Source organism: Salmo salar, chromosome ssa06 (assembly GCF_905237065.1).
Source record: "Salmo salar chromosome ssa06, Ssal_v3.1, whole genome shotgun sequence".
In the NCBI taxonomy this organism is placed as follows: Eukaryota; Metazoa; Chordata; class Actinopteri; order Salmoniformes; family Salmonidae; genus Salmo; species Salmo salar.
In genome coordinates this window covers 41,248,767-41,261,112 of record NC_059447.1, presented here as the reverse complement: position 1 = coordinate 41,261,112, position 12,346 = coordinate 41,248,767, and the positions used below count along the sequence as shown (strand labels likewise).

Genomic DNA, 12,346 nt, shown 5'->3' with positions numbered 1-12,346 from the left:
GGGTAGGATAGATATAGGTCTGTAGCAGTTTGGGTCAAGAGTGTCCCCCCCTTTGAAGAGGAGGATGAGCGCAGCTGCTTTCCAATCTATGGGAATCTCAGACGACACAAACCGGCTGATTTGTAGGGGTCCAGATTTTGCAGCTCTTTCAGAACATCAGCTGACTGGATTTGGGAGAAGGAGAAATGGGAAAGGCTTGGGCGAGTTGCTGTGGGGGGTGCAGTGCTGTTGACTGGAGTAGGGGTAGCCAGGTGGAAAGCATGGCCAGCTGTAGAAAAAATGCTTATTGAAATTCTCAATTATAGTGGATTTATCAGTGGTGACCGAGTTTCCTATCCTCAGTGCAGTATGCAGCTGGGAGGAGGTGCTCTTATTCTCCAAGGACTTTTCAGTGTCCCAGAACCTTTTTGAGTTTGTGTTTCAGGAATTTCTGCTTGAAAAAGCTAGCCATCGCTTTTTTAACTGCCTGTGTATATTGGTTTCTAACTTCCCTGAAAAGTTGCATATCACGGGGGCTGTTCGATGCTAATGCAGAACGCCACAGGATGTTTTTGTGTTGGTTAAGGGCAGTCAGGTCTGGAGAGAACCAAGGGCTAGATCTGTTCCTGGTTCTAAATTTCTTGAATGGGGCATACTTATTTAAGATGGTGAGAAAGGCATTTAAAAAAAATAACCAGGCATCCTCTACTGAAGGGATGAGGTCAATATCCTTCCAGTATACCCGGATCGATTAGAAAGGCCTGCTCGCTGAAGTGTTTCAGGGAGCATTTGACAGTGATGAGTAGAGGTCGTTTGACCGCTGACCCATTACGGATGCAGGCAATGATGCAGTGATCGCTGAGATCTTGGTTGAAAACAGCAGAGGTGTATTTAGAGGGCAAGATGGTTAGGATGATATCTATGAGGGTGCCCGTGTTTACGGCTTTGGGGTGGTACCTGGTAGGTTCATTTATAATTTGTGTGAGATTGAGGGCATCAAGCTTAGATTGTAGGATGGCTGGGGTGTTAAGCATGTCCCAGTTTAGGTCACCTAGCAGCACGAGCTCTGAAGATAGATGGGTGGCAATCAGTTCACATATGGTGTCCAGAGCACAGCTGGGGGCAGAGAGTCGTCTATAGCTGGCGGCAACGGTGAGAGACTTGTTTTTAGAAAGGTGGATTTTTTAAAGTATAAGTTCAAATTGTTTGGGTACAGACCTGGATAGTAGGACAGAACTCTGCAGGCTATCTCTGCAGTAGATTGCAACACCGCCCCCTTTGGCCGTTCTATCTTGTCTGAACATTTTGTAGTTAGGGATGGAGATTTCAGAGTTTTCGGTGGTCTTCCTTAGCCAGAATTCAGACACGGCTAGGACATCCGGGTTGGCAGAGTGTGCTAAAGCAGTGAATAAAACAAACTTAGGGAGGAGGCTTCTAATGTTAACATGCATGAAACCAAGGCTATTACGGTTACAGAAGTCATCAAAAGAGAGCGCCTGGGGAATAGGAGTGGAGCTAGGCACTGCAGGGCCTGGATTCACCTCTACATCGCCAGAGAAACAGACGAGGAGTAGGATAAGGGTACGGCTAAAAGCTATGAGAATTGGTCGTCTAGGTCGTCCGGAACAGAGAGTAAAAGGAGCAGGTTTCTGGGGGCGATACAATAGCTTCAAGGTATAATGTACAGACAAAGGTATGGTAGGATGTGAATACAGTGGAGGTAAACCTAGGCATTCAGTGATGATGAGAGAGCTATTGTCTCTAGAAACATCATTGAAACCAGGTGATGTCATCGCATGTGTGGGTGGTGGAACTGAGAGGTTGGATAAGGTATAATGAGCAGGGCTAGAGGCTCTACAGTGAAATAAGCCAATAAACACTAACCAGAACAGCAATGGACAAGGCATATTGACATTAAGGAGAGGCATGCTTAGCCAAGTGATCAAAAGGGTCCAGTGAGTAGTGAGGTTGGTTGCGGTCACGGCGATTCAGACAGCTAGCCGGGATGTGGAGAAGGAGAGAGAAGTCCGAGTCGTGTCACAGAATAACTCATGCATTTTCGAGGGGAACATTTTAAAGCAGCTTGGATGACCAACGATTCAAATTATTTTCTCTCACTGCTGTGTAGATGCTCCCTGGGGGGCGGGCAGGTAGCCTATTGGTTAGAGATGTGAGCCAGCAACTGAAGGGTTTCCAGTTCAAATCCTGGGTCTGACAGTGAAAAATCGGGAGGGAAGTGAGCTGGCAACCGGAGGGTTTCTGGTATCAAATCCTAGATTCCTTCTGTCGTGCCCATAAGCAAAGCCCTTAACCCCCACACAACAACAGCCCCCTGGCTGCTCAGTGTGGCAGCCCCCAACACCTCTCCAACAAACCTGTATGTGTGTCCCTCGGAGGGGTTGGGTTAAAAGCGGAAGTCTAATTTCGCTTGGACCTTGTGTGCAATTGGCCTTCTGTTCTTTAGTGGTAATTGCTGTGAGTACATCTGTACAAATCCATTATAAATGCTTCATCTCTGCTTTTGATATGAGATACTTCAGGCGAGATTCTTTGTAGTCTATATTTAACCTGACTTTAACAACAGTCAGGTTAGGTATGATTCCTCTCCCCAGTAATAAATGGCATTGGTTCTGTGGAATAGGTTGCAGAAAGATCTATTCTATACCGTTGGAACTATACATCTAAATATTTCAGGCACAAAAAAAAAACATATTTTAAGTGGCCTTTTTACGTTGAAATGTGTTGTAGTAGGGATAGGTCTCCGTGGTGATGAGAATTCTGCCCTACATAAACTGAGACAAGGTCAGACATGTTTATGTAGAGCAAATGAAGCTGCCAACAGTTCCACATGGACCAGCTGACTGGAAAGGTTAATGTAAGCTAATGAGAAAACCTCAAGTGGAACGTTTCTGAATTGATACTCTACTCACCTTCAGAGCACAAGCAGGTTGTTTTTAATGACGAGCCAGTGTGCTGATGATGTTCTTCACTAAGAAATTGTGCATTTATTGAGTCACATGTATGGATCATTATAAACTAGCATAGTATTACAACCCACATTGATTTTCTTCTTACACAGTACATAAGGTAAAATAACTTTAACACAAAACAGCCTCAGGACCCTATATAACCCTCCACACTCTCATACATTTTCTTATCTACGTTTAACAGAGGGCAATGAACAATAAAACATCTCACTCTCTATATTGAACTCCTGTTAAAATGTGACATTTACCACACGGCTTGAAATACACACTGTGAATACTGTGGAGGGGAGCGAGAGGAGCAGTAGATTTGTCCTCATTGTGATTTATGAGCGCACCTCTTCAACTAGACTACCGCCAAAACCATTTCCCCAAGGATGACACTAAGATAGAAAATACAGAGGTAATGTCCTTTTATCTCGACTCCAATGCTGTTTTACTGTCATAGCAAAAAAACACCAGGTCCTTCCTCAGTGCTGCAGCTGAGCATCTAGTTAGCCTCCCCTAGGGACATACAGAGGACCAATGGGATTTCTCCCCCTTTCTTTTTACAGTGGAGATTATTTATCTCAACCCTGGCAGTTGCTATAGTGACCTTCTAATCGTAGCCTTTCCCTCCCGGCACTATGTCTTCAAGAGGTAGTGTGAGACTTAAGGGTTTGGATAGGGAGAGGACAGCACACAGGTTGAACAATGGACTTGTGATTTGACATGATTATGTGCTCCATGGGGCCATTCTAACTGTTTGACCCCAGCCTCTGGATCAATACAACCCAGATTCCAAACAGATTCCCTGTTATAAGGCCAGATCTTTTTGATATGAAATCCCTCCAGAAAGCTACAGCTACTGTGGCCTGCTGCAAAGCTAAAACTGTCACAGAAGAGATCATTTCTTCCTCTTCACAAGAGAGGTATGAATTTATGGCCATGATTTGGTGGCAAGGGAAAGGTCAAATGTTTCGTATGAAATAATGATTTTGATGCTCTGTGACAGATCAACATTAACCGGGCCCCAAAGCAGTTGGTGCAGCTCATTCCACCTGAATACACAGATGGCGAGCTTACATAATCTGCTATAGGACAATACCTAATGAATGTAAACTCACGTCATTTTGAATAATGTTTTAAATATGATTTGATCATGCTGCAAAGCAATATGCTGTGGTGTGTGTGGAGAGAGGATCTAACACCTTTGACATTAGAAAGCGGGACATGCTGACAAGTCGTCTGGTTCCAGTCAATAGCCGGACACTTAAAGGTCAATAAAATACAAAGTGAGGCTGAGGAAGTGAAAGGTCTAATCGATTTATTTCACTATCCAACTTCTCCCTCTGTCTATTTCTCTCTCTCCCATTTATTTCTCTGTCATTCATATCCAACCTGGCATTATCTATACAGACGGAAAAAACAAACATTTAAAGCAAAGACTCAATAGCTTATCAAAATATCTTACTCTCTATTCCACCTTACAATTCCTATTGTACATCATAAAGATCATTGTAATCAAATGTACTGTGAACACAGTGACAAAGGTGTTACAATAAATACTGGTCATGTCCCCTCATAGAATATCTTCTACATCGTTGTACATGTTTTGTAATGTACCATTGGCTTTAAATGGAACACAAGGCCTGCATTTACACAGGCAGCCCAATTCTGTTTTTTTTTCTCCCACTAATTGGTCTTTTGGCCAATCCGATCTTTTTACATCAGATCTTTTTCAGAGCTGATCTGATTGGTAAAAAGTCCAATTAGTGAAAAAGAACATCAGAATTGGGCTGCCTGTCTAAACGCAGCCATGCAGTCACAGATATTGATATGTACTGTACAACTTCACAGAGAGGGAGGAACCAGGGACTGACAGACTGACCACCACAGCAAAAGAAACGGGTGTCACTTCACAGCATTCAGGTAGAGATCAAATATATCAGTGTTGTGGATATGTAGGGGTTTGTGGAGAGGTCTTGCAAGGTTCCATGTTTCTTCTGTCATCCCGACACTGGCTTCAGACATGGATATGATCACTTGACTTGAACTTCCCTTGTTTTGGCAATGGGAGAGAGTCTGTTTGTGCTTACCTAACGTTTCCACACGGGGAGAGCTGCCATAAGGACCTACCGTGGTAGTGAGAACAACAATGCTGTCCAACTACATTATGAGTACAGGCTCCACTTCCAATAAACAAGGACATGGGTGTGAAGCTAACAAATGAATAGCTGATTTAATTAAATTCACATCATTATGGTATGCTTGTTACAGTTCATTACAGTCCAGAAGATTCTCCAGACAGACGCGCCTTTGATGATTGGCGTCATTATGGCAAGAGACTGACTCTGGCTTCAGTTCAGACAACAAGAGCACATGACACAGGACCCGCTTTGTACACGAAGGACAGAGAAAAGCTGTGAAGAACAGCGCTGAGCTGAGCTGTGTTGGTGGTCCAGAATCCAGTACCATTCCATGATATTGTTCAGAACCTAATCTCTCTCCATTAGCTGGAGCCTGTCCAGAGTATGATGTTATGCCCACTGAAACCATCTGGGTGTGAATATTGTGCAGATAATCCAGATTATCATCCAGACTGTTGATCCTCAGCATGCCACTCTTTTCTGTGTCAATAGCCCTGTTTATACCTGCTGTTAACATGCGACCTTCGTCCTGATCTTGTCCTGATCTTGACCCGATCATGTCTGTTTACACGTATAAGATCTGATCACAATGCGTCTTTTAATTGTCTACACTTGTCTAAAAATGTGGGCACAATCAGAACGTGAACAAGATCAGGACAAAGGCAGCAGGTTGGAACCAGGTATAAACAGGGCTAATGAGGCAGGACTCGGATGGGGTTAGACACCTTTCTCCATTCGCCTTCATGCGATTATCTTTGCAGTGTTGAATGCCTGCTGTGAAGACTAATTTCTAAAATAGGGGGAAATGAGAGCTGTGCTTTGACGTCAGTGATATGCAGATCCTATACCAGGAAACTCTGTTTTGAGAAACGCCAGCTCCTCCCACCTCACCGGCAGTAGCCTCAGTCAACATGGCTGCCTTGTAGTTTCATAGCCTGCCATTACATACAGCACATGTTCTTTTATTGAAAGAAATTGGTCACTGGTAGACTGATAGATAAGTGACATTTCACCACACTGCAATTGAAGAGAATGTGATCAGAGTGCTTTGTTTAATCCATGTTGTCTCTTTCTATAATAAGGGGACAGAGCCCTTATCATACCCAGGACTGAGCTCTGTATCTGGGCTGGTCTACTGTCCGTGGTTCCCTTGGCTGTGCACAGGGACGGAGGAGTGAAAAAGAGAAACACGGACACACCACAATGTCCTCCTGTATGATCGTCATATTCCGTGTGTGGACATCTTACGTCAAAACTTCTTCAATCCTGTTCTATATGGCTATTATTTCACGTCATCCACAAGTACAGTGTATGACCCGTCTCCACAGTGATGACGTTTTGAGAGGCTCTGATTGTGCGGATGATTGTATGGTATTGATGTAGCTGAAACTGTAAGCCCTGAGAAAGCCGGAAACTGACCAGCGGTTGACACTCTTGGGATATATCTGAAAGGCATTTTTTTGTTCCACATCTACTGTGTGGCGTTAATAATTCAACTCCATAATTCAGTTCAACTTTGAACAAGAAGGGGAAAAAAAATCACTCAACCATTTTTCGATTCAACATTTGTCTCTTTTGTAGGTTAAAAAACAAGTACAGTAAAACCATGTAAATGAAACAAACAGAACAAAACAAGCAAAGTATTTCTCCTTTCCATGTACAGCGTGTGTCTGCTGTAGCCTACATCAACATTCTACCCTCAGCTAAGATAGTATTTCATCAAGATAAAGATAACAATAGCAACTTTGATAAAATGTCTATATTTACTATATTTTCTACATAGATCATTTGCCTTCTCTATATGCATTTATTTATTACAAATGTCCTTAAACGTCTGAATACCATAGAGTTCCCATGTAATGATAGACAGACATTCAGACAGACAGACAGAACACTGGAGATCAATAGGCTGGCTGGTTCACTGAGTAACTTACTGTGACTGGAGAGAATCACATTGGTATGGCAAAGAGACCTGATGGCTTGGTTTCATATTCCCAAAGACAAAGGCCTCAGAAACATGTACAGAATCAAAGAGATTTAAAAAGATGGAGGAGAGACAGTGCTGGGTTTGATCTAGATGGGCAATAACATGGTCTTCACTGCAGGTGGCGCTGCTGCGTCACACACATGGAAATACTATTGCACTGACTGAACTGAAGGGAACAACAAAACTGCATAGAATTTTCCCCATTTTGCTGTTGCTAAAGTAGACTGGTTGGGTGTAAGTGTTGGGTTTGGTAATAAACCAGCAAAGAGAGTTGGTGTTGGGATAAATCAGGAGCCCCAAGTATTGGGTCGGGTCTGGTGGGGGCTATTGAGTGTCTGTTTCAAGGTGGGTCTACTTGTTTAGGAGAGAGGGGTATGGGAATATGATGTGTTCTACTGCACTTGAGACATCAATAACACTGGCTGTTCTGTGTAATCCATATAATAGCTGTGTCCTGCTCCTCTGTAAGGTGAAAGCCCAGCAACGTCAACACAGAGAGAGGGCCGAAGCATCCATCCCACAGTATGAGAGCTGCTATTTATAGCTTAGCTCAACACACAGTCACAACATGAGAATGAGATTGACCATCAAGGAAAATCGCATCACAACAACCCATCAGTTCAAATGACTTTTAGCACTGGCCACTTGGAATTTGCCTTTCAAATACAGTACGGTAGGCTGTAGAGCATCTCTGTAGGGGTACAGATACATTGTTCAGAATCAGATAAAGCCACCTCCTCACATCCTATATTCTCTTACTGTATAACCGTTCTAAACATAGACACATTGATTGAACGTATTGCTTTAAAAATGTAACTAGATCTGAGATTTAGATTCAGACCCGTCTCATGGATAACAACAACAATAAAATTGAATCGTTATAAGTTGATTGTTTGTGTGATTGAAAAATGCTAAATCAAACTGGCACGAGTTTATGAAAAATCACACCAGGAATAACAACAAAAAACTAGAACATATTTTCATTGCTTTCATAAGTAAATATGTTTAAGGTGCTTTTAATGTGGTTGCCATGGCACTGTGCTTTGTTTTTTTCCCCCCTTCATTCCTGATGATCCAATCAGTGATCTGGGAAATGTGTTCTCACACCCCTCATCATCCACACATCTCTCTGCACAGTGGAAACCTTTAATTGAGGATTGTAAACCCATCAAGTAATTTCCACCCCTTAGTGTTTGTTTTTTTTGAGCAAGGGGAAATTGTCATTCACTGCTACCCACCAGCTCCAGCTGAGATAGCTCAAGAGAAAATTAAGGACTATGGCTCAGGGAGTACAATTGGGGGATCAAACACTAAAATCACTGGGATACAGGGAACCATGGCAGATTACAATATAAGACAGCCAGGCTTTTAAAAATTATTTTGTGCTGCCCGTTCCGCAACGGGAGAAATAGAGACAGTCAGAACCAATGCACCAGCGCTGCTACGGAGCAAAGATCTTTAATGAGGCAGATCTGCAACTTGAGACAAAATCAAGTTGACAAGCTGACCTTTTCAGAACCTTAATGAGTGCTTAATTCTGGGGATGCAGGGTAAAAAATGAATTATGAAAGGCCATGTTGGGCTGTGACTCAAAGAGAGTGAGAGAAAGAGAGAGAGAGGGAGAGAGAGAAAGGGCTTCAGCATCTATTCTGCACATCAATTCAGAGCTCTGGGTTCCAATGACAAGAGCCCAGTAACAGGGTTTGGGAGAGAGGGGCTTGGTGGAAAAATATGAGTTCATATAATTCTGACAGATCCCACTCATAGACTTGGGTCCGTAGGCCTGCAGATCTGCAGCTCCACATATGGCTGAAGACAGTCACAAGCTCAGAGAGCATTGGGCTCACCTCACCTCCCCTATATCGACCCACAACAACAAAAAGCAAGCCAACCAATAATAGAAACAATGTTCTGAGTAGTAGCATGACGTAAAGGGGCCTTATTTGTGGCAATCACACTAAACAGATACATCTATTTTTGTTCTCTAATAAATTACACAATAATATTAAGAATCCAAACCAAATCGACCCATGAAATGGCTGTGTAAGAGAGAGGCCTCCTGGCTGCACCAGTCTGTCCCTAGAGGTGTGTCCTGTTCCTCAGGCCACCAACCACAGGAGAAGGAGCAGACAGATGGGGCGTGGTGGAGAAGAGGCGGGGCTTTGTCCTTGGGGGTGTGTCCTCCATGACAGGAGCAGTTGTTAGCCTCGTTCTCTCCATCCTGGCTCCTGTGGTCTGCATAGTTTGTGCGTGGCGTGGCCCTCGTCATGTAGGTCACAGTAATGGAGGCAGGGCAAGAGGGTTGGTAGAGGGGGACAGAGGGACGGGGGGCTGTACTGTGTCATTAATAAGGGGAGAAGATGATGGAGGGGTGCGTGGCCCTCAGGGGCCCCGGGGCGGGCCGAAACAAGGTGGGGCTCAGGAAGGGCGTCTGAAAGAAGGTGGTGCCCGCCGGGTGGCGCAGAGCCAGAGGATTGGTTGCCATGGTGCACAAGGTGGGCTGGGTGAGGGGGCTAGGCAGGAAGCCAGTGGTCAGGCTCTTGGTCAGCTGCTTCTGGAAGGCCAGTTTGGTCTGAAGGAGAGGAGGAGAGAGCGAAGGAGGGAAGGAAGGTAGAGAGCAGAGACGGAGAGCGCATGTCATTTCTTGAAGCGCACATATTTACTCAAAGTAGAGCACACGTTTGCTCAGCAAACAGGGAACATTGCTCTTTTAGCACACATCGTTACCTTGGATTAACATGCGCGTACATTTCTCCATACTAATATCCTTTCCCTCACCACAACTACCCGTCCCTCTAGGGGACTTGCCTTAGGAACACTCTCACACAGTCAAGACAAAAGAACAAAAGACAACAACCACAGACATGCTTAAACTCCAAACCCTTTATACGGTTTACATTAGAGCATTCGTTTCTGGTGCTGTTCAATCCCCTGCACCCAGCCAGTTCCAGTGGTTAAGCCAGCTGTAGCCCTGACAGCCCACTTCTCCCCTGTCCCTGCCTGCCCTGGGCCCTGCCACTCACCTGAGTAGAGAGAGAGGTGAGGTTGTACTGGCTGAACATTTTCTTCATGGCAGACACGGCCCCGCCTGCATAGCCAGCCCATCTCACATTCTGCAGGGGGGGAGGATGGGAAGACGAAGAGGGGGAGGAGATGCAGAGGAGGGAGAAATAGCGATGTGAAGGTGGGGTGGAGCGGAGGAGATGGGGAGAAGGAGAGGTTTGAGGGGAGGTGCGCACATGACAGGAGCACAAACGTGATTAATACAGAGTGCTGATTCAGGCTGCGGGCTTTGTCAGTAGGGGTAGTGCTGGGGTTATTTCAGCCTTGGATGTCTCAGGAACATGGGACCCATTCACTACCACAAAGCAATGTCCTTAAACTCTCTGACAGCACAGGCACACAGGCAGGCATGCTGCTTCACTGGAGAGACAACCACCTAGGAAGGAGCAATAAGGTGCGTGTGTGTGTGTGTCAGGGATGGGAACAATTTCATTAAAGTTCAGTCAATTCAGGAGATAAACATACATTTTATTCAGAGATTGAACATTATTGGCCATTATTTTCTACGAGGATTTTCCAAATGTATGGGTCTCAAACTTTAATTAACCTCCAACCTCATGCAATGGAGCGTGTGTTTGTGTGTGTGTGTGTGTGTGCGTGTGTGTCGTGTCTCACCGATAAGCTGGAGGTGGGCTGGCTCTTGTTGTGGGGGCTAAACTTGGGTTTGGGGGGCTTTCCTGCCAGACGGTCCTTGTGTCTCCTGCTGTTCATGTGCTGAGGAGATCAGAGGAGAAACATTAGTCTGCTAATCTAGTTTATATTGTTGGATTTATCTAGTAGACCATGCCTGATCTACACCGAGTGAAGAAAACATTAGGAACACCATCCTAATATTAAGCTGCCCCCCCTTGCCCTCAGAACAGACTCAATTTGCCAGGGCATGGACTTTAGAATGTGTATAAAGCGTTCCACAGGGATGCTGGCCCATTTTGACTCCAATGCTTCCCACAGTTATGTCAAGTTGGCTGGATGTCCTTTGGGTGGTGGACCATTCTTGATACACACAGGAAACTGTTGAGCGTGAAAAACCCAGCAACATTGAAGTTCTTGACACACTCAAACCGGTGCGCCTGGCACCTACTACCATACCCCGTTCAAAAGCACTTAAATCTTTTGTCTTGCCCATTCACCCTCTGAATGGCACACATACACAGTCTATACTCAATTGTGTCAAGGCTTAAAAATAATTTTTTAACATGTCTCCTCCCCTTCATCTACACTGATTGAAGTGGATTTAACGAGTGACATCAATAAGGGATCATAGCTTTCACCTGGTCAGTCTATGTCATGGAAAGAGCAGGCGTTCTTAAGGTTTTGTACACTCAGTGTACAATATTTAGAGGGCACAAAAACCACAAAGAAAACCACTACTTCCCTCCATCTACAGCACATCCATTTCTCTCTCCTCTGTTCTACTATCAACTGGCTAGTTCATCAGAGGTTTTAACAGTGCCATTGGAATACACTATTAAGGCTTGCTGTAGGCAAGGTTGCTACACATGCCCATATATACTGTATCTTTTCCATGACCAGCTAGTCTGAGAGAGGTGCAAAACTTTCCAGAACCATCCCATCATACGATTACATGAACGACTTAATAAACATCACCAGGGAAACAATTACCCGAAACAGCCTAGAAAAGAGGTTCAATAAAACCATATGCCTAGATTACCACACCATAAACACGTCAATATCCTGCATTAACATACTGCTAACAGCTCTTACAGGCTCAAATAGACAGTTCTGAGTCAATCACCATACCATCTGATATACATCTGCTTAGTGTGGGAAAACAATCACAGCATAAAAATATAAAATGCTCATACGATGCTTTTTTCAGAATGGCTTTATTGTAATAAAAATGCAGTCGCTACCACTGTGCCAGGTGAATTCAAACACACATATCCACTGCTAGCATCACCTCAGGAATTGTAAACCTTCTACTGTAACATGTGCAAAGAGCATTTAATACGTTTGTTATTACATCATGAGTCCTGTGCTACCTTTAACCTCTTGTGTGGGAGGGCTGAGGTAGTGATGTCATAGGTACAGTCCAGTCGGAAAGTATTCACACCCCTTCCCTTTTTCCACATTTTGTTACGCTACAGCCTTATTCTAAAATGGATTAAATATTTTTTTCCCTGATCAATCTACACACAATACCCCATAATGACAATGCAAAAACAGGTTTTTAGAAATGTTTG

General features: G+C 44.2%; 1 protein-coding gene across 3 annotated transcripts in view; it reads right to left on the bottom strand.

Annotated features, from left to right (window-relative positions):
- Positions 1-5,159: 5,159 nt before the first annotated feature.
- Positions 5,160-12,346, bottom strand: part of LOC106607288 (zinc finger protein 385C) — a 183,047-nt gene continuing 175,860 nt past the window's right edge. For all 3 annotated transcript variants that reach the window (XM_014204102.2, XM_014204101.2, XM_014204104.2), the window contains 3 exons: positions 10,758-10,856; positions 10,103-10,192; positions 5,160-9,651 (listed from right to left, as the gene is read on the bottom strand). In XM_014204102.2, the coding sequence (XP_014059577.1) occupies positions 9,424-9,651; positions 10,103-10,192; positions 10,758-10,856 (417 nt within the window). In that variant the 3' untranslated portion in view covers positions 5,160-9,423. The remainder of the gene's footprint in view (positions 9,652-10,102; positions 10,193-10,757; positions 10,857-12,346) is intronic.